The sequence below is a fragment of the Platichthys flesus genome, chromosome 18 (genome assembly GCF_949316205.1).
Source record: "Platichthys flesus chromosome 18, fPlaFle2.1, whole genome shotgun sequence".
Classification (NCBI taxonomy): Eukaryota; Metazoa; Chordata; class Actinopteri; order Pleuronectiformes; family Pleuronectidae; genus Platichthys; species Platichthys flesus.
In genome coordinates, this window is record NC_084962.1 from 21,074,345 (window position 1) to 21,096,844 (window position 22,500).

The following is a 22,500-nucleotide window of genomic DNA, read 5'->3' on the forward strand; positions in this document are numbered from 1 at the left end:
GGTTCTGGTGTTGTGGTGATTGTGTGTGTGCCCTCGTGAACGTGAGTTGTGTATCTCAATGTGTGGGTGATGTTGTTCTCTGGAGGAACAGCTTCAAAGAGAAGAAGCCTGTGATTGGTTCATATTGTTTCATGATTGGATGTTAAAGCTTAACCTACAATGTTAATTCTCATTTAAAAACTATTTAAATTATAATCTGGGTTAATAATGAAGTTTAGAAACAAATAACTGTGGAGATTTGTGATTTCTGTATCTTCTCTCCTCATCACCTCATTTTCTTCTTTGAATCCTCTTCTTCTTTTTTTAAATAATTTCTCTTTTTCGTTCATCCTTTACTTTTCCTTCTCTTGTTGAGTTTGTTTTCTGTTCCTCTCCTCTTCCTCTCTTCTTTCCTGTCTCTCCTCTCCTCTGTTCCTCTCCTCTTCCTCCTCTTCTTTCCTGTCTCTCCTCTCCTCTGTTCCTCCCTTCTTCCTCTTCCTCCCTTCTCTCCTCTCCTCTGTTCCTCCCTTCTTCCTCTTCCTCTATTCTCTCCTGTCTCTCATTTCCTCTGTTCCTCTCTTCTTCCTCTCTTCTTTCCTGTCTCTCCTCTCCTCTGTCCATCTCTTCTTCCTCCTCTTCTTTCCTGTCGCTCCTCCCTGTCTTCCTCTCTTCTTTCCTGTCTCTCCTCTCCTCTGTTCCTCTCCTCTTCCTCCTCTTCTTTCCTCTCTCCTCTCCTCTTCCTCTCTTCTTTCCTGTCTCTCCTCTTCCTCTCCTCTTCCTCCTCTTCTTTCCTGTCTCTCCTCTCCTCTGTTCCTCTCCTCTTCCTTCCTCTCTCCTCTCCTCTTCCTCTCTTCTTTCCTGTCTCTCCTCTCCTCTGTCCATCTCTTCTTCCTCCTCTTCTTTCCTGTCGCTCCTCCCCGTCTTCCTCTCTTCTTTCCTGTCTCTCCTCTCCTCTGTTCCTCTCCTCTTCCTCCTCTTCTTTCCTCTCTCCTCTCCTCTTCCTCTCTTCTTTCCTGTCTCTCCTCTTCCTCTCCTCTTCCTCCTCTTCTTTCCTGTCTCTCCTCTCCTCTGTTCCTCTCCTCTTCCTTCCTCTCTCCTCTCCTCTTCCTCTCTTCTTTCCTGTCTCTCCTCTCCTCTGTTCCTCTCCTCTTCCTCCTCTTCTTTCCTCTTTCCTCTCCTCTATTCCTCTCTTCTTCCTCTCTTCTTTCCTCTCTCCTCTCCTCTTCTTCTCTTCTTTCCTGTCTCTCCTCTGTTCCTCTCCTCTTCCTCCTCTTCTTTCCTCTCTCCTCTCCTCTTCCTCTCTTCTTTCCTGTCTCTCCTCTTCCTCCTCTTCTTTCCTCTCTCCTCTCCTCTTCCTCTTTTCTTTCCTGTCTCTCCTCTCTTCCTCTCTTCTTCCTCTCCTCTCTAGTTGCCGTGGCCCTGAGGAACCAGAAGGTGAAGATCTCGGGGGGGAATGGCCAGGTCACCATGGTGGGCAGCTGGGTGGCGCTGCCGGCGCTCAGTCACCTGACTCTTTGCTTCGAGGTGGAGCGCGACAGCCAGAAACAGGTGTGGTACCAGCCGTAGAACAGGAAGTGCAGAGGAAGGTGCAGGAGTGGTCAGGAAATGACACATGTTTATTTCACTGACTCTGAGAGGTCAGATTGAGCCGTAGCCAGTTACCATTTATCATTTTAAAACCGATTCCGTACTGTACAGGAGACCAGTGTTGTACAGGTGTGAGTTTTCATGGTCCTGGCTCAGACAGAGGTGAAACCTGCTGGAGACCAATGCACAGATTCCTCTGGGTGATTTAGGTGTGTCAGTGTGTATCTAATAAGGAGCAAAAGGCTTGTCTGGATTGTAGACTGTAATAAAAAAGTTCGTAGACTCTAGTTCGTAGACTGTTTATAAAAAAGTTCGAAGACTCTAGTTCGTAGACTCTAGTTCGTAGACTGTTTATAAAAAAGATCGAGACTCTAGTTCGTAGACTCTAGTTCGTAGACTGTTTATAAAAAAGTTCGTAGACTCTAGTTCGTAGACTGTTTATAAAAAGGTTTGAAGACTCTAGTTCGTAGACTGTTTATAAAAAAGATCGAGACTCTAGTTCGTAGACTCTAGTTCGTAGACTGTTTATAAAAAAGTTCGTAGACTCTAGTTCGTAGACTGTTTATAAAAAAGTTTGAAGACTCTAGTTTGTAGACTCTAGTTCATAGACTGTTTATAAAAAGGTTTGTAGACTCTAGTTCGTAGACTCTAGTTCGTAGACTGTTTATAAAAAAGTGGGGGGGGCGTGGTTGAAGGTAGAAGCTGGTAAACCATCTCTTGAGTTTAACTGTCTCGTCTCTCGGCTCCCGGACAGAGGGAGTGGCTCTTCACCTACTCCGACAGCAGCAGGACCGTCGGGCTGAGTCTGGGCTCCGATCAGGCCGGCATGACGCTGATCGTGGACGGAGTGTCCTGCTCCATCGACTCCATCCTCTCCTCCTCCGACTTCACCTCCTCCATGAAGTCTTTCTGCGTGGGGTGGACCTCGTCGACCGGCCTGGTGGCGGTTTACTTCAACGGAAACTACTTAACCAGGACCTGTCCCTCCTCCAGTGGACACACTGTGCCGGCCGGGGGACAGTTCCAGTTAGGAGGTGAGTCTGCGCTGTTAGATCTCAGTCACAAGGTCACGAGTCACAGGAAGTTCTGAAGGATCAACAGAGTCCAGGTCCGTCCTCTGATAGAAGTCATTAAGCAGAGTCTGATCTGATGATCGGTTCTGACGATTGACAGAACCGTGAGGAGCATTTAGTTTCCTCTCACTTCCTTAAAGAAGGAAACATTGAGTTCATCCTCAGAAGATTGAGGAACAAGGAGAATTTCATCTTCTGATCAAGGAGCTGAGAAATTCTACGATCGCTTCCACGTTGGTTTCAGGACGTCAGGGGTTGAGTTCGATTCCAACCAGCGACATTAAAAAGGAGAAAACCAACGTGTGTGAGCCGGTTCCTCTGTGGTTCTTCCCTTCTGATGAGTCGGTGTGTGAAGGTGTTGACCTCCGGTGATGCCCTGTGGTTGTGTTGACCTCCGGTGACCCCTGTGGTTGTGTTGACCTCCGGTGACCCCTGTGGTTGTGTTGTGCTCAGGGCAGCAGAGCTTCGACGGCTACATGTACAACCTGCGGCTGTGGGACTTGGCCCTGACGGAGCAGCAGCTGAGGGCGCTGACCTGCGACACGCTGGGAAACGTCGTGGACTGGGACAACAGCCACTGGACCATCCCCCCCGCCCTGGCCCACACCGACGCCACGCTCAGCTGTAGTGAGTAACAATCAGACCAGCAGCAGTACATTTACACACACACACACACACACACACACACACGACCACAGACACATTTAAAATCTGAAAACGAATCTTCATCACTGTATTTTTGCATTAACCATTAAAAGAGTGTGAGAGCACATTGTGTGTGTTGTGTGTTTGTCTGTGTGTTGTTAAGTAAAACTTCGTATTTAAAAGCTGTGGTAAGACAGTATTTCACCGCACTAGAGTGTGTGTGTGTGTGTGTGTGTGTGTGTGTGTGTGTGTGTGGCCAAATGCTTGTATGCCGCAGAGATTTATAGTGGTTTTCAAGAAATGCATGATTCTGCACTTAGTTTCCTGAGTCTCTCTCTCCTCTCACACAAACATACACACACACACACACAGACACACACACTCTACATGAAAATCTTCTGTGGTTCAGAAGAACCCAGTGTGCGGATGAGATCCGTGGTTGTGATGCGTTGTGTACTTGGTTTCCTCCTCATGACGTATCTTTTATTAACTGAATGCTTTGTTTGTGTGACTCTTTGTTTCCACTAATCTTCTCTCCACAGTCTGCTCCCCTCATTGCATTAACTTAACGACTGCTGCGCCAACTAGTGGTGAGTGCTGCTAACACGCTGTGTGGCCTGTGTTTCTTCACTAAATGTAAAATAACTCCTGAAGGGTTCTTAAATCCTGTGTCGTCTGTTTAAGATCTGTCAACACATCGAGTGTGTTTGATTTTTGACTGCGTAGAAAAGACTCCATATAAGGCCCAAAGTCCCATTGTGAGAAAAAGACATGGACGTCACGTGCACAGACGAGGTTGAGTGCACGTTTGCAGAGCGTGTCTAGACGTGGACGTTTGAGGAGATGAAGTAGAAACAGTTTCCTCCTGATGGAGTTGACACAGCTGATCCTGCTGCTGCCGACAGTTTGTCTCTTCTTCTTTTACTGCGTCCAGTAAAACACCGTCAGCAGCTCCTTGGTCTGTTTGGACAAAATCCTGGAGACACATTGTCTTAAAAGGTTTGACTTTTGAAGTTCTGACCTGTGAGTTGAGAAGAGTGGTAACACAGACATAAAGTTCACTACTGTCCACTGAAACTCTGGTTTAAACACATTCAGATATGTTTCATATTCAGAGTTTGATGGTTGATGATCAATCAATCAATCAAATGTTATTTGTATAGCCTTTATTCACAAATCACAATTTGTCTCATAGGGCTTTAACATGGTGAGACATCCTCAGTCCTAAAACTACTAAAAAACCTTTAACAGATACAAATACATAGAAACCTCAGAGACACGTGTGAGGACCTGTCTCCCAGGACGGACAGGGGAAGGGGAACAAGGGTCTGAAACATGTACTGATGAGTTATGAATTACATCGATGTGATAGGGATGAAGAAGAAGAAGGAGAAGCTGGAAAGAGAAGCTCTGTGTGTCATGTGCCATGAATTCCTTTGCGTACCTTCTAATAAATGAATCAATGCAACAGGCTGAACTGGAGGCTACACTGAGGCTCAAAGTAAATCTGACTGGCTACTGGTTTGTATGGTAGAACGATGAAAACCATGTGACCCACTCAGTAGATCAGCCATCAATACCTCTATGCTTTTCCTTTTTAAACTAAACGCTTCCTATTTTAGAACATAGGACAAGTAATGGAAGGTTTTGAGTCTACTCTCAAACGAACAGATGGTGTCTGCCTCCCGAACTGAAAGTGGTAGATGATTCCACAGCCGAGGGGCTTGATGGCTGAAAGCTCTGGCTCCTCCTCTACTTTTAGAGACGGAGTGCTCTAGTGGGTTGATAAGGTACTAACAGCTCTTTAAGGTAAAATGGCGCTATATTATAAAGGGCCTTGAAGGTGAGGAGGAGAATTTAGGACAAGCTGTAGAGTCTTTAACGACTTCCTGCTGGAGCCTGATAATAAAGAATTACAACAGTCCAGTCTCGATGTAACAAAGGCGTGGACTCGTTTTTCTCCATCTTTTTGTGAAAGGACATGTCTGATTTTTGAGATATTACGCAAGTGGAAAAAGGCGGTCCTAGAAATTAGTTTTAAGTGAGAATTAAAGGACAAATGGGGATCGAAGATCACTCCCAAGTTTGGGGCCAAGTATTATAACCCTGTTTTAACTGAGTTTAATAAGAGAAAATGTCGGGTCATCCAGGTTTTTATGTCCTTGAGATTTGTTCGAAGTTTAGTTAATTGATTACTTTGTTCAGGTTTTATTGACAAGTATAACTGGGTTATACTTGAAGATTGAAAGTCTTCATATATATTATTTTCCTGGAGAAACTCACACAGCTGATTGGCTTCAACTTTTTCTAAGATTTTAGAAATGAAGGGGAGATTAGATATTGGTCTGTAATTGGCTAAAACCTCTGGGTCTAGGGTGTTTTTTTGAGTAGGGGTTTGATGACAGCTATTTTAAAAGACTGTGGTACATAACCTGATGATAATGACAGATTGGTAATGTTAAGTAACAAACTATCAATTAAGTAATTTTGTAGGAATGGGATCTAAGATACAGGAACCTGAGATTAATTTGGTAAGCTGATCACAGGTGATCAGAGAGAAGCTGTCTAAGTAATGGGTAGGATTCTCAGCCGTTTCTGAGATCTCTGTTGTCGGGAGGGTATTAGTGCCAATTGAGGGCAGGAGATGGTTGATTTTATTTCTAATAGTTATAATTTTATCATTAGTCTCTTAGATTTTCAACACATTTTCAATGATCTGCTGCAAAAAGGAAAATGTAGGAGAAGAAACTAATTGAGAACAAATCAACACACACCGACAGATGCAGTTTGTTAAAGAGCAGACAACGTGACAGTTACAAATCTATAATAAAATATAATCTGTAACACGACTGAAACTCAAGATAAAACATGTGTGACAGTGAGTCACTGAGATTCAAGTTTGTCTTCCTCTCTTTATGAAAGAGTTTAATCTTTCATAAAGAGAGCAGGACCTTCACCTCTGCCATCACGTTCAAGAGAGGGCGTCCAAGTAGAGTAAAACTAGATTAAATATTTAACAGCTCTTTTGTTAACTTGTAATTAATAAAATGATGATTGTAATAAATTAACTGACCTGTTTTGACTCCTCTTCAAAGGTGTCTCCCCCCCTGGAACCACACCCCTCCCCCCAAGCTGCGACTCCCCTGGACTGGGCTGCCCAGGTAGGGAAATCAAGCCTCCACTCTGACCTCTGACCCTACTGCTCCTGTTAAAGACAAAATGGAGTCTGATATCAATCAATCAGATCAAACTGTTAGTGACCAACTATTCAAACATGATTTGAGTCGTAGCCTCTCCTCCTTTTGCTTCGTAAGTAACAAGAAGTGGATTTCATTTCATCCCTTTGACTAAATGAAGATGGATGACCAGGAAACTGATCATCTTTATATAATGTCACTGATGAATCTGTATGATAATCACAATCTCCTCATCTTTTCACTGACGACCCAGCTGGGTAATTAACTGTTTATATTATCTACTGAAGTGCTCAGGGTGTGGAACCCTCAACCTACTTCCAGGACTATTTTATTCCCCCATGACCACATACATATTGAATACAGGTGAATCCAGCGGAAATCGAACTCTCCACCTTGGCAGCATCACTTCCACACACTTTCCATCTGGCCTCACAGGATGCTGGCCCGGCTGTCAGCCTCTGCTCAGTGCACCTCGTTAAAATACCTTCGAGTCCCACTGCCCCAAGTTTCCCCTGAACACCTCTGGCTGCTCACTCCTGAATGGCTTCTGGACTTGTTAGGGAGAACGGTCTCACCTCCATCGGGCCTGGGTTCGGTTCTCAGAACCTCCACATTCCCACAATCCCTCAAAATATTCAAGCCTCAAAAATACTGTCAGACTATTTTGAATGTGTATAATTGGGGTCTTGGTTTGAAAAGAGAATGAGATGAGGGAGGGAGAGAGGAGTCAGGACTGAGAAGAGGACGGAGGCAACAAGAAGAAGAAACAGTGGAACGATCCGACCGGAGGGAACGATAGAGTAAAAGAGAAATAGGAGAATTCGATTTTCAGAAGTTTAACAAACTCAGAAGAAAAGATTTAAAGTTCAGACGATTGTGTTTTGTGTTAATGTCAGGAAATATCTAATCCTTCTCAAGTCACATGATTCATGGGAGTATTTAGTCACAGTCTATTTTCACTGTTCTTTGTCACAACTTTTCCTGTAGATTCGCCACTTTTTTTCCAATTAGTTTTTTTTCAAATGTGCATAAAAACCTAGATGTGTACAAGGTGCATAGAGCCGCACATGGAACAGGAGAATGTAGAGACGTTTTTCTTGTGTCTATCGGAGACAGAGTTCAGATCTTTAATTTGGGTCTTTGGCTTCTGCATGAAGCCAAAGACCCAAAGAGTAAACAATATAAAAGAACAGATTCCTGAAAGGACACACTCTGCTCGTATGTTCTTCATAATAAGGAAAAAGCTGCAGAAATATTTTATTTTTCTAAGAATGTACCGTCTGCTGCTCTCTGTGGGAAAGTTTGTCCCCAGACGTGATCTGATTTTGAAGTTTTTCCTGAAATTAACCTTCTGTGTCCTGAGAGGAACGTACGTGAGGAGCCTGTGTTTTTATGCTGCTGTTCAGTCCATCAAGCCAATACCATTATATCCGGAAAACTGTCTTAGCACCAATCGTGGAGAGTAGAAAGGAACCTGGAGGTCATGACCTTGAACAGTAGCTTAGGTCCAACTGACCATGTGACCTAACCCCCGTTCCCCAAATATCAGTTCTCACACTATCCTGAGCTGCGGATGCCTCGAGGGAACGTTTCCTAAAGGTCGGTTCCTGGGGGACTCGTGAGAGGAACAGAATCCAGCCAGAATCAGCTCAGTTCACAGACTATAAATTACTACAGCAAGCAAACAGACCAACAAGCCAACAGACCAACAAGCCAACCGACCAAAGGGTCAACAGACCAACAAGCCAACCGACCAAAGGGTCAACAGACCAACAAGCCAACAGACCAAAGGGTCAACAGACCAACAAGCCAACAGACCAAAGGGTCAACAGACCAACAAGCCAACAGACCAAAGGGTCAACAGACCAACAAGCCAACAGACCAAAGGGTCAACAGACCAACAAGCCAACAGACCAAAGGGTCAACAGACTGGTGGTAAACCGCCACCGGTCGGAGATTCCAGTTAACACAACTTATTATTTTGTATTTCTATACATTCACTGCAAACTCTCTTTAAAGATTGTTCAGTAAAGAAGCAGCTTCACAGCTGTTCATCATCCTGTGCATCTTTCTCCTCCTCGTGTCACTACGACCAGCTGCTCCCTCTCCTGCCACCTCCTCATCCCACTCCACTAACACCATCCATGCTACTAATGCCAGCCCCCACGGTAAGCAACCCTGCCCTCCTCCTCCTCCTGCTGCCTCCTCCTCCTCATATCCTCCTTTTTCTCTGATACCATCTCGTTCTTATGTCCTCCTCTGTTACCACCTCCTCCTACTACCCTCTCCTATGTCCTCCTATATCTCTGTTACCACCTCCTCCTGCTGCCTTCTCCTCCTCATATTCTCCTGTTCTTTTGCCTCTCTCCCCCCCCCACATTTCTCCTCCTCCTCCCTGAACCCACTTACAGCTCATATCTGATGTTCACTGACTTTTCTATTCATTTTGGATCCTTGAGTTTTGACACAAGTCCTGTTCTTTTTCTCTTTTAACTCCTGTCCTGTAATATATACTTTATATATACATATATATATAATTCATACAGGAGTTTCTGAGATATGAATGAATTAGATTTATGAATATTGGACATATTCTAACACATGTCTCACTAATTACTGCTGAGACGTATCACTGAGCCGATCTGAGCTGCACCAGGCGGCTTCCTGTTCCACCTGTGGTCGCTCTCGTTCTGCTGCATTCTTTTCATTTGTCCATCTCCAGTCCTCCCTCCCATCACTCCATCCTCACCCACCATCCCTGCCACTAGCTTGTCTCTAACCATCAGTACCACCACTCCCAGCACAGCCAGCTCCTCCTCCTCTGGTAAGGCTTCGTCTGCTTTGCTGCTTTGTTGATCTTCGAGTATCACCGGACATTTGAGGCAAAAAACAGAATCAATTCAAAAAAATGACCAAATGTTTCAGGGAAGAAAGTCAAACCCAAAGTATTTTCCCATTTTTAGGATCATCTGTTTCTATCTTGACATCTTTGTTAGTGCTGAAGTTAGCATGCTAACCAGTTAGCCCCGTACCAGAGGGAGCCCCTTTAAAACGTGAACCCCATGGTAACTGCCAGTGCCATTTCCATTTTAAAGTAAACGTAAGAATCACAAAAACTGCTCGTCCCCGAAAAAATGTCATAGTTGACAGTGACTTATCAGATTAGTATTTGCCATGAAAATACATTCCTCCATTTATTCACAGGAAATAGCTTCTCATTGGTTGTTTAACTGAGTCTGTATAAACAGAAACAATAAACGTAGCTAACCGTTGCTAATGTCAACAGCTAACACTGAAATCAAGCTTCTCGATTTGTCCAGTTGCTGAACCTTAACAATCATTTTTATATCTAGAAATCAAACTCACTTGTATTTAGAGATAAGACACAGCTAGCATCCATCCGTCTATTTTCAGATTGAGGCTAGCGACAGAGAAGCTAGCTCATCTGGTGAGAAATAACAGTGACCATACACTGTTATTTTAAATTAGATTTTACGTTTCAGGTTGAATGTGACCTGCTCTCAGTGTGGTTTATATTGTAACTGCAGCATGTGTCTTTTACGCTGACATGACATCATGGATTGTTTATTTCTTCTGTAGCTCATCAGACAACCAGCAGCACAACAACCGTTTCACCTGCTCCCACTAACATCCCAGCTACTAACCCCCCAGCGCCTGGTAAGAGCTACAGCATCGCTAACACTCAAAGGGAGTTTTTATCTGGGTTCTACCACAGGCTGAAAATAAAGATGTACGACATCACAGCGCCCTAAAGGTGAAGCCAAATCCTCTGTGTTGCCCTCTGGTGGCTGGCTGTCGTACATATGATCACCTCCTCCATGTTGGTGGATTGGGTTAGAAGGTGAACTTCATGTGTTCCTCTGAAAGTCTCATTTCCTTAGTTGTCTTTTGACTTCAGTTGTTCACGTGATTTAAAGTCAGAATGTGATTAAAACATGGAGGCTGTAAACACAGTGTTAATGTGTTTAGACTTTTAACAACATCTTGATATAATGATAACTAAGAGCAAAAATAGAAGATCAGGTGACCGACAGATTCATCATTTAAACATTAAACATACAATCTTGACTCTTGACAAGTTGACAAGTTCACATTAAAGCTTCTGTTTCGACCCGATTGTAAATTGTGTGAATTGGATTATCACCAATGACGTCAACAACTAGTGAGAAAAAAACATTTGGTTTGAATGAGTTATTTGCTGATATATAAACACACTGAGTTTGAATCTGAGACGTTTTGGCTCTGGTTGGATAGTTGTCAGGAAGCGGAGACGCGTCGTCCATCTTTAATTACAGTCTCTGGATCAACATTAATAACTGAGTAAACAACCTGAGGTAATTAAGAAGCTGGGAAATCTAATCAAGTTTATATCTTAAACTGATTAAGAGATCATTTTTTACGACTGGACCTTTGCTAGTATGAATATGAAACTCCAATTACGTGCATATTTATCACCTAATTCTTTATTGCTTAGTCTTCTTCAACAATAAACCAGGTGTCAGTGTTTGAAACAACTTTTATATATGATTAACTGAATATGAAATCAAGCATGATGACTTTATGCCTATCAATGGTGTAACCATGGCAACAGTGATGTTAGAAAAGCTAATATGCATTAAGTGAATTTCGCCTTATTAACGACTAACAGCCACTAACATAGCTGTTATCATCGCCTCCTGCTGTCTGAGAGATATACTTACCTTTTGTCAATCCTTTGATTTCTCATTAGAAATGAATCAGTCTTGAAACTGTTGCTTGTTCCTGAATGTTTTGTGATTTTTTTTAATTGTGTTTGTTTCATGATCATCTACGGTCCCTGGAGAAGCTGCTTCCCCTGTTATGGTTCTTTCATTTGATTCCATAAAGCACCCTAACCCACTCATACACATCTCATGTAGAACATGTACAATCTTAGATTGTTTAATATTTGTTCTGTCAGAAACCTTCTCAGTCCTGAATCTTTTCTCTGATAATCAAAGAAAAAAATAATCATCAAATCAATGACTTCTAACACTAACAATAATTGTGATTATCTCAAATAAAGATCTGTTGTGTGCTCTGTTTCTGATGAGAACGTTTTATGACTTTTGTTATCTGTAACCTGCTCTTTCTTAACGATGGCTTGGTGCTCTGTCCCGTGTCCTGGTCACAGCGAAGGAGACTCCTGTGAAAACCAAAGCTCCTTCTGCTCCGGCTGCTCCTGATGCTGCCGTCATTAATCTTCACAAGCCTGAAACCATTACCTCCCAGTTCACGCTGTTGGCCGCCGGTGCAGCTGCTCACCACAGGAGTTTGAGGCATGTTTTTGGTTTACCTGCCGCTGGAGGAGCTTCTCATCATATGTCCCTTGCATCCAGTCAGTCCAGTTCCCCTGGTCCTCGACATGCAGCACATCATCCTCCAGCTCCACGTGAATCCACTTACCCTCGACCGTCATCCTTCTTCCCCCGGCCCCCACGCCATCGTAGCTCCAGGACCTCCCTGGGGTTCATCTCCTCCCCTCTGGTCTGGCAGGGGAGGAAGAGGCCAACAGGAGGAAGACATCCAGCTGCCACCAGAGCGACACCCAGTCCACATGTGGTTCACATCACGAAACCTGCTGTACCACCAGTCAAATCCACGACCAGGCCCATGAATACTACACAAACAAGTGGACACAAACACACACTTGCTCCTGGGTTGAGAAACGCAACACGTATTGGATATGTGACGAATACAACTGGTCACCCACATGCATCAAATCAACCTACATCACGACCAAGCTTTCCTGCAAACACTGAAGACTCAAAACTCGACCCAGAATCTGGAGTGTCATGGTCCTCAGCCCCTGGTCAGGAGTCGCCCGCGTGGCAGCGTAGAGAGGAGGCTTCGGACACAAACAAGTCATCCTCCTCCTCCTCGCTGCTGTCCTCATCATCTGCACTGAGCAACAGGAAGAACAAACCGGCAGTGGCCCAGACGTCACCACGAAACACAACGGTTGCTCTGGATGACCACACAGACTCTCTGGAACCGCTGGCTTATGAATATGCATCGGGAACGGACCTGTTTGTTTATGATGTGTCTGATCTCACAGGTGAAGATGGAGCCTTCAGTTTGTATGAATTCGACGCTGCCTACTCCCTGGAAGAGCCGGCCACCGTCGCTCCGACCTTTTTCGGCACTGAGGGTAAAATCAAACATGGTGTTCTTCTTCCTCCGGTTACGCAGCCCTACGCTACTTCCCTCAGAGGAAGCGATCATTTGCTCAGCCGCTCTGACGACTCGGACAACCGACAGAGTGGCTCCACAGCCGGGGGGGAGCTTTCTCTGGCCGGCTCACATGATGGATTCTCATTCATTAGCCGGTCCCATTCTTCTACAGTGACTTTGACAGGAGCTCAAACTAACCACAGGGTTTCAAGCAGCACTAGATCGAGTGGACGGCGTCCAGATGAAAGTCCATTCTCAATCACTGCCACTCAACAACTGGCTTTCCATCCATTGCCCTCTCTCTTCATTCCCTCCCTTCCTCCCTCTGTATTGATACAGCCGTCTCTGCCGTCCTCGGCTTTGCCCTCAGACAGTTTCCACCAGCAGATCTTTTCTTCCTTCAAGTCTCAGGAGGAAGAAGCAACACAGACATCCTACTCCTCACTTTCTTTAAACCCCCTGGACAGTGAAACAAACGTGGCTGGAATTTATGTCAAACTTGCAGAAGCCAAAAGTCGGAAGATTAACAACTTTTATACGAGTGCAGGTATATTCACACACTTACAATCGTCAGTGCACTTCACTCTCCATAGACCTTCACTCTTCTCCTCTCCTACTCCTGTTCTTCCAAAAACGTCTCTTTCTAACTCTTTAGTTTCTCCTCTTCACTTACCTTCGCCGTCTCCTCATCCTCTGTTGGCGTCTACTCCCCTCACCTCCTCTCATGCCATCACTCTCCCTGGTTCATCGTCAGTTTCCCTCATGCCTATTATTTTACAAACTCTATCCTCAGACTCCTTCACGTCTTTCTCGTCCTCTCCTCCCGTCTGGCCTCCTCCTCCCCCAGCTACTCCTCAGCAGCCTCCCTTCTCCACATCCTCCCCTCTCGGGCCGGCTGAGGGAGAACCTTCAGAAACAGACGCTGTTGTTGAATCTGCTCACGTTCCAGAGTCAGGTGGAGTTGGTGTGAACCTTCAGTCGTCTTTGTTGTCATATCTGTCTTTGTCCCCGAACCTTCAAAGGGACTTTCTTGTGACAGCAGGTGACACAGCGTCCTTGTTGTCACTTCCTCTTCTCTCTGAATCTCAGCAGCCGGTCGTCGATGGTGCGCTGCTCCCTGAATACCTCCTGCTCTCTGCTGAGAGGTCGGGTTCTGCGGAGCTCTCTGATTCTCAGTCAGGTCCATTAGTCCATTCCATTGGGATTTTCTCCTCTAGTCAAATGAATCCCACTCCCTCCAGATTATCTGTGGAGAATCTGGCAGCCAGTTCTGTGACACTCACACCAGATTTACCAAATCAAATGCTTCCAGCTCGGCCTCAGGTGGATTCGTTCGAGCCTCAGTTCAATTCTTCAGTGGTCGGTACGTCGGTTGGCTCTGATCAGAGCGGTTTGACCCTCCAAGAGGAGCCTGATCTGCTTGAATCCGAGTCACCAGATGGAGGTCGGGTCTCTGAAGGCACCCTGGTGCTGCTCCAGGACATTATGGACAGAAGGGAACCACTTCTCTCTGCTTTGTCTGCCTCTTCTTCCCAATCTTCAAATCCCTTCTTTTCAACTTTGAGTTCCCTGTTCCATAGCTTTGACAACCTGCTGCTCGATCTGTCTCCAGAAAAGTTTCCTGCTGCCACAGTGATGCAAGCTGCTCAGGGGACAGGATGGGCGGGGGGGGAGGACACTGCAGCGTCCTCTTCCTCACCCTCCCCTGACCTGGAGGTTGAAAACTCTCTCATCTTTCCTCTGACGTCTTCATCTGGGTCACAGTGGAGTCTGCAGCAAACTGTCTCCCACACTGATGACCAGGTGAACACCAACACAGCCTCTGGTGCTCCCACTAACTCACAGGTACTCACCCACTTTAATGATGGGTCCCATCCCCCCACTCCCCCTTGGTCGATACCTCTTGTCATAGCACCTACCCAGACTCTCAGCAGCAACCGGGCTACACAACCTGGCACCGCCCCCCCCCTGTCCGCCTCAGGGCGGGATCACAATCAGCCCTCGGAGCTCCTCGGCCGTCTGATCCCTGCACATGGTCCAGTGCTCACACACTCAGGAGCTCAGGCTCATATGAACAGGGTTTCAGATGCAAGTGACAAACCAGAGATGAGTGACAGGCCTGAGCAGAGCAAACCAGACACACCAGTCGCTGAGTGGCAGCAGCAAACATCCCACTCCATCTCCTTTACCCCCTGTCTTCTTTTACCCTCGATTGGTCCTTCACCTTCTCTCACAGCGACCCTCACGCCTCTCTTTTTCTCTCTTCACATCTACCCTATCTATTCTTCCACCCCCGGCTCCCTTCCTCTCACGTCTGTCATCACACCATCTTCCACTCATCCCCTCCCCAGCTGGGTGCCACTGCCAGCACTGTCTGCCAGCATGGCGGAGGCAGAGATTGGCTCCCTGTCGCCCGCTCTAGCAGCCACTGGTTTCCTCCTGCCCACAATCACCCAGTCCCCCCTGGACAACCTTTTACAGTTCCCCCACACCTCCTCCTCATGTCCTATTAGCCGTTCAGCAGAGCCACAGCTTACCACATCTAGCCAATCACTTCCTCCTGGTCGAGCTTCCACGTCCCCCGAGGATAAATTGAAATTCAGCCTTATTTCAGCTGAGCTGCGTGACACAGATGAGTTTTTGGCAGAGCTCACAAACAACTCACAAACTTTGGAATCTTCTAGTTTTGGCGACGGCACGGTGTCCTCCCTCGAGGCGTCCAATAATCAAAGAACTGCTGGGACACATTTCTCTACCTTATTTGACCCTGCAGGTGTTGTTCCAAAACTCCACATTGCGGAGGAGCGTGCCTCAGCTGTGGCCCTGTCCTCAGCAGTGAACACCAGTCACAGTGTTCCTCAAGACGAAGTGTTGAATGCGCCAACAGACCTTCAACCTAACCAAAGTCCTAATCCAGATGTTGCTCTGGACGCTCAATCATTACCTGTTGAAATGAAAATAACATCCTCCCGCTCCCCTTCTGAGTCCAGTTATCAGACAAGCTTTACACCGTTAAGACTTCCCACTGCTGCTCCAAATATCCTCCTGCAGACCTCAGGCATTAATGCCTCCTCTTCTACCGCAGCCACCAGATCCCCTGCAGGCTCCTCTACTGATGCCCCAGATCGAGGCTTCATTTCTGGGCTTGCAGAGCTCCCCCCTCCTGTGAGTGGCAGCCACACTGCAAACACAACGGGCTTAGAAAGCATCTCCAAGTCCAATACTGCGACTGTTCCAACACTCAAAGCCTTGGTGCCCAATGAAATGACAAACAACACAAAGGCTAGAAACACTACAACTTTGATAGAAAATGGAAACCTGGAGGCGTCCCAGCAGAACGTGACAGGCAGCAAACCATCGCCACATCTCGGTGTCAGTGCAGAAACATCAGCAAAGTCAAATTCTACTTTTTCTAAGACGAGTTTGAACTCAGGTCAGAGCGTGTCGAATCACAGCGGGAGTCAGAGCTCAGGAGCATTTGTGAATGAGGCCTCAAATGACAGTGTGCATCTTTCCCCTACTTTACCTGCGGACGCCATTATGATCACAAAGAACTCTTCTCCTTCGACTTTCAGCCGCGGCCTCAAGAAGGTCACGGTTCATCCGACCCACGGATCTCCAACTGTGGATTTAACTGCCAAACCCTCGTGGCCATGCCAATGTAAACAACGCTTTCATTTTACATGTCTGTGTGGACTGTCATCGGGGAACAGTATGTCATGCAGTAACAAAGAACGTAGACGTAGAGAATTAAAAAAATCATCAGTAGCAACTTGTATTAAGTCTTAAAACCTTGAGCCGCCGGGAGATCCAATCCTCTGAAAGAGGTTCCCCTCAGAGTCGGGGCATCAGAGTAACGTCCATGCATTTGGAACCTGATGTTCAACCGGCACATGAACATGTAACAAGTGTCCACATATTTCTGGCCATATGTGGTAGAAACAAAAAGACTCTGTGGAGATGTGCAGCTCAATGAAAACAGGATTTTAAGACTGAATACAGGATCAAATTCCTCTTGGAGGTGGGCGGGTCGATGTAGCTGCTTTAGACACTTCTCTCTTTGGGCTTTAACTGTCAATCAGGTGGATGGTTCAATCCCTCAGGTATCGGAGGCTTCTGATTGGTTTGTGATGATTCTGTCGGATATCAACTTCTCAGTCAGTCTGTAGAACTGACCTGGTACTTGTAGATATAAATATTGTAATGTTCTATTCTTACTATTTTGTTTCTTTACCTGTATTTCCTCTCTTGTATTTGTCCATCGTTACATTACCTCATGTTCCTCCTTTTCTTTTCATTTACACTCTGTTGTTTCTGTCGGGTTGGATCCGTTCGGCTTCTGGGTGGAGACGTCTGCTCGCTCACTGATCAGCAGCCTGACTGACATGAAGTCTGACGGTGTGCAGCCTGCAGCGTCTCCATCAGAAGTGATGAATGCAGCTCCACGTCTCAATGGCTCTTTAGTGTTTACTGTGTGTTTTAGATACTGTAGTGACACCTAGTGGCCAATGTCATGCATAGCAGGAGAGCTGAGCACTTAATCCAGAGGAGAAATGTCACATCTTTAATATAGAGGCTTATTAAAGATGTTTTATTGGGTCTTTTGACGATGGTACGTCACCAAGTGTTTTATTCTAAAGTAAGAAAACTAAGATAATACAGAGATTAAAGGGAGGAAGTTATAATTTATTATTTAAGTGTCTGTCCTGTCAGATATATTATAATTTATTTTAAATATATATAATGATGGTTCGCTCTGGCTCAGAGAGTTTATAAGTAAAATTAATATTTGAAGGAAATAGTTCATAGATAACAATAAGTCTATAATTTAACACGTGTGTGGTGTCCAACATCATGTGGTGCTTGACATGTGAACTGATTCTATTGGCTGAGAACATTCAGTAAAACTGGTTTCTACTGAAGTAGACTGTCGGCTCCTCTCCTGTCATGTGACACGGGCCTGCTCAGGAGTAGTGAAATACAAAGCTCCTCTCTCTGTGTCAAACGGTTTCTCTCTCTCTTTGTCTCCAGAGGAGTTGTTCTACCGGATTCATTTTGTGGTGAACGACGGCGGCTCGGCATCGCACCCGAGTGACGTGGAGCGAGCTGTGGTTCTCTGGGTGAGTCGAGTCAAGCATAGTTCTGCAGCTATGTTACTCTACTGTCACTCTACTGTTACTCTGCTTTCACTCTACTGTTACTCTGCTGTTACTCTGCTTTCACTATACTGTCACTCTACTGTTACTCTGCTTTCACTATACTGTTACTCTGCTTTCACTCTAATGTTACTCTGCTGTTACTCTACTGTCACTCTGCTTTCACTATACTGTTACTCTGCTGTCACTCTGCTGTCACTCTGCTGTTACTCTGCTGTCACTCTGCTGTTACTCTACTGTTACTCTACTGTCACTATACTGTTACTCTGCTTTCACTCTAATGTTACTCTGCTGTTACTCTACTGTCACTCTGCTTTCACTCTACTGTTACTCTGCTGTCACTCTGCTGTTACTCTACTGTCACTCTACTGTTACTCTGCTTTCACTATACTGTTACTCTACTGTCACTCTACTGTTACTCTGCTTTCACTCTGCTGTTACTCTGCTGTTACTCTGCTTTCACTATACTGTCACTCTACTGTTACTCTGCTTTCACTATACTGTTACTCTGCTGTCACTCTGCTGTCACTCTGCTGTTACTCTGCTTTCACTCTACTGTTACTCTGCTGTCACTCTGCTGTTACTCTACTGTTACTCTACTGTCACTCTGCTGTCACTCTACTGTTACTCTGCTTTCACTATACTGTCACTCTACTGTTACTCTGCTTTCACTCTACTGTTACTCTGCTATCACTCTACTGTTACTCTGCTTTCACTATACTTTCAATCTACTGTCATTCTACTGTTACTCTGCTTTCATTATACTGTTACTCTGTTGTCACTCTACTGTTACTCTACTGTCACTCTACTGTTACTCTGCTTTCACTCTACTGTCACTCTACTGTCACTCTACTGTTACTCTGCTTTCACTATACTGTTACTCTGCTGTCACTCTACTGTTACTCTGCTTTCATTAAGCTGTTACTCTGCTGTCACTCTACTGTTACTCTGCTTTCATTATACTGTTACTCTGCTGTCACTCTACTGTTACTCTACTTTTACTCTACTGTTACTCTGCTGTCACTCTACTGTTACTCTACTGTCACTCTACTGTCACTCTACTGTTACTCTGCTTTCACTGTCACTCTACTGTAACTCTACTTTTACTCTAGTGTTACTCTACTGTCACTCTACTGTAACTCTACTTTTACTCTACTGTTACTCTACTGTCACTCTACTGTAACTCTACTTTTACTCTACAGTTAATCTGCTGTCACTCTACTGTTACTCTGCTGTCACTCTACTGCTACTCTACTGTCACTCTACAGTTACTCTGCTGTCACTCTACTGTTACTCTGCTGTCACTCTACTGTTTTACTCTGCTGTCACTCTACTGTTACTCTGCTGTTACTCTGCTTTCACTCTACTGTTACTCTGCTGTCACTCTACTGTTACTCTGTCACTCTAATGTTACTTAGCTGTCATTCTACTGTCACTCTACTGTCACTATACTGCCACTATACTGCCACTCTACTGCCACTCTACTGTCCCTCTGCTGTAACTCTACTTTTACTCTACTGTTATTCTATCACTCTAATGTTACTTTGCTGTTACTCTACTGTCACTCTTCTGCCACTCTACTGTCCCTCTGCTGTAACTCTACTTTTACTCTACCGTTATTCTATCACTCTAATGTTACTTTGCTGTTAATCTACTGTCACTCTACTGCCACTCTACTGTCCCTCTGCTGTTACTCTACTGTTACTCTGTCACTCTAATGTTACTTTGCTGTTACTCTACTGTCACTATACTGCCACTCTACTGTCCCTCTACTGTTACTCTACTGTTACTCTACTGTTACTCTGTCACTCTAATGTTACTTTGCTACCACTCTACTGTCCCTCTGCTGTCACTCTAATGCTCGACTTTGATGAAATCAGAATCTGATGGTATTTGTGTTTGAGCTTGAATCCATGTGTGTGAACATGTATGTTCTCTGTACACGTGATGATGCCGTGTTTCCTCAGCTCCTGCTTGTTGTTGGACTGGGTGATCAGATTTGTTTTCTTGTTTCAGCTCAATCAGACGTTTCAGAACTGGACCCACTCTGTCTCCGTAGATCACGTCCGGTAATTCTTCATCTTTCAACTGCGAAAGACAAACAAGAGCATGAAGGAGCTTTTTTTATCATAACAGATTTTAGACGTTCAGATCTTTTTCAATCATGGTCTTCACGTGGTGCCTTCTGTACTGTACTCCTTCCCCGAGCGCCGTACATGGTCGCTCTCTGCTCTGTGTGTCCTGCACACAGATGGGTTAAATGCAGAGGTTAAATGTACCTACCATTGCATGAGTGTGTTGTGCATGTCTGTGCATGTGTTTGGTATAAATAAACATATCTTAATCTTAACTGTAATGACGTGTCTCTCACTGCAGAGTCCAGCAGGGGGCAGCGAGTGGAGGAAACCCCACCAGGTAAACACATCATGTGTTTAATGTTCTTCAGATGTGACTCACATTCTGGTTCTTTCCTCTTTCAGCCCAAACACAAGCATAATACTTACAGGAACATATGCACATACAATTTAAGAATTATAAATTGATATTGCGTATATATACATGTGAAAATTCATACATAAACATACATGTATTTGTATAGATACACATATCGCACAAACATATATATATATGTACATGTATATGTATAAATAGTAAAGCTCTGGTTTGTTGTCCAGTTACTCGTGTCAGGCTCTGCTGGTTTATCACTTCACCGCTAATGAGAGTCTGGCTGAAGCTGCTGTCTCCACCCGGCTGAGCAGCAGAGAGGGACTCATGGCTGCCGCTGGGCTGGAGATCAAACACGCCCCCAGGGACGTTCAACTAATAGGTGAGGAATGGTTAAGGGTTCATTTCTGAAAGCTGAGTTCATGTAGATGGAACAACAGAGTTTGACAGTGAGATTCTGAACAAGACTCAGACCTCAGCTCATTTTTACAGATATTGAAATACAAACATGAGCTGTAAACTAGATTAAAAATGTTATATTATAATTAGATTCCATCACATTTATTTAATCATTTATCCAAAACTCTGAAATAACTTCTGGTTCCTCTACGGATAGAAAACTGTCCAGAGGAGAATCCTCTCCCATACCGCTGGCCTGAGAGTCGACCCACTGTGACCAGGCACCTGCCCTGTTTCCCCAACAAGGACCAGAGCACGTCCAGGACCTGGTAACACACACACACATTCATACCCACACACACACACACACACACACTCATACTGTATTATTGTCGTCTCTCCCACAGTTTGATCAATGCTCAGAACTTCTCCTCCTACTGGTCAGCTTCAGACACCAGTAACTGCACGGACATCGACACCATCGAGGTGTCAGCAGGTGGGTTCGGCCAATCAGTACTGACACAGGTGAGGTCAAAGGTCACATCAGACACAGTCTGAGGATGTCTTTCACACCTTGTTCTGCTCGGTCTGAGCCAAACAAGGCCTGAAAGGTTCCAGACGAACAGATCCAGATATAAAACCAGGTGGTCACATGACAACGATTAAAAGTTCAAAGTTCAAACTGAGTCAAACTGAAGAAAAGGGTCAAAGGTCAAACGCTGTGTTGTCTTTGTTGTCTAGAAAACGCAGCTGAGGTGGCGGAGCAGCTCGCTAACATCACCAACACGGAGCTGCCCAGCGAGGAGGTGGGACACTCGCCTCTGTGACGCTCTGTGCTGTGGTCTTGGAGACATACTCGCCTCCTCCTGTCCTCCTCCTGTCCTCCTCTTCACCTCCTCCTCATGTCCTACTCCTGTCCTCCTCCTGTTCCCCTCCTGTCCTCCGCCTCCTTCTGTCCTCCTCCTGTCCTCCTCTTCAACCTCCTCCTCATCTCCTACTCCTGTCCTCCTCCTGTCCTCCTCCTGTTCTCCTCCTGTCCTCCTCCTGTTCTCCTCCTGTTCTCCTCCTGTCCTCCTCCTGTCCTCCTCTTCACCTCCTCCTCATCTCCTATTCCTGTCCTCCTCCTGTCCTCCTCCTCATCTCCTACTCCTGTCCTCCTCCTGTTCTCCTCCTGTCCTCCGCCTCCTCCTGTCCTCCGCCTCCTCCTGTCCTCCTCCTGTCCTCCTCCTCCTCTCCTCCTCCTGTCCTCCTCCTGTCCTCCTCTTGACCTCCTCCTCCTCTCCTCCTCCTGTCCTCCTCTTCTCTTCCTCCTGTTCTCCTACTCTCGTCGTCCTGTTCCCCTCCTCTCCTCCTCCTGTTCTCCTCCTGTTGTCCTCCTGTCCTCCTCTGTGACGCTCTGTGCTGTGGTCCTGGAGACATACTCGCCTCCTCCTGTCCTCCTCCTGTCCTCCTCTTCACCTCCTCCTCATCTCCTACTCCTGTCCTCCTCCTCTCCTCCTCCTGTCCTCCTCCTCTCCTCCTCCTGTCCTCCTCCTCTCGTCGTCCTGTTCCCCTCCTCTACTCCTCCTGTTCTCCTCCTGTCCTCCTCCTGTCCTCCTCCTGTCCTCCTCCTCTCCTCATCCTGTCCCTGCCTGTCCTCAGGTGTCCAAAGTGGTGTTGAAGGTCCAGGAGCTGGTGAACGTGGCAAAGATCAACGTGACTCTGGCGAACACGGTGGTCACCATCATCTCCAACGTGATGAGCAGCTCGGAGACGGCGCTCGCTGCCACGTCCGAGAGGTACGCTCCATCTGTCTACTCTACTCTA

At 45.7% G+C, this 22,500-nt stretch overlaps 1 protein-coding gene across 1 annotated transcript in view; it reads left to right on the top strand.

The window, feature by feature from the left end:
• Positions 1–22,500, top strand: part of adgrg6 (adhesion G protein-coupled receptor G6) — a 48,448-nt gene that overhangs the window by 10,367 nt on the left and 15,581 nt on the right. The window contains exons 4-22 of the mRNA XM_062412029.1: positions 1,388–1,527; positions 2,321–2,600; positions 3,093–3,266; positions 6,380–6,445; positions 8,578–8,649; positions 9,204–9,305; positions 11,655–11,771; positions 11,860–11,988; positions 12,327–12,671; positions 13,488–13,644; positions 14,275–16,066; positions 17,728–17,814; positions 19,867–19,919; positions 20,227–20,265; positions 20,526–20,677; positions 20,912–21,023; positions 21,102–21,190; positions 21,436–21,500; positions 22,336–22,472. Coding sequence (XP_062268013.1) covers positions 1,388–1,527; positions 2,321–2,600; positions 3,093–3,266; positions 6,380–6,445; positions 8,578–8,649; positions 9,204–9,305; positions 11,655–11,771; positions 11,860–11,988; positions 12,327–12,671; positions 13,488–13,644; positions 14,275–16,066; positions 17,728–17,814; positions 19,867–19,919; positions 20,227–20,265; positions 20,526–20,677; positions 20,912–21,023; positions 21,102–21,190; positions 21,436–21,500; positions 22,336–22,472 — 4,108 coding nt within the window. The remainder of the gene's footprint in view (positions 1–1,387; positions 1,528–2,320; positions 2,601–3,092; positions 3,267–6,379; positions 6,446–8,577; positions 8,650–9,203; positions 9,306–11,654; positions 11,772–11,859; positions 11,989–12,326; positions 12,672–13,487; positions 13,645–14,274; positions 16,067–17,727; positions 17,815–19,866; positions 19,920–20,226; positions 20,266–20,525; positions 20,678–20,911; positions 21,024–21,101; positions 21,191–21,435; positions 21,501–22,335; positions 22,473–22,500) is intronic.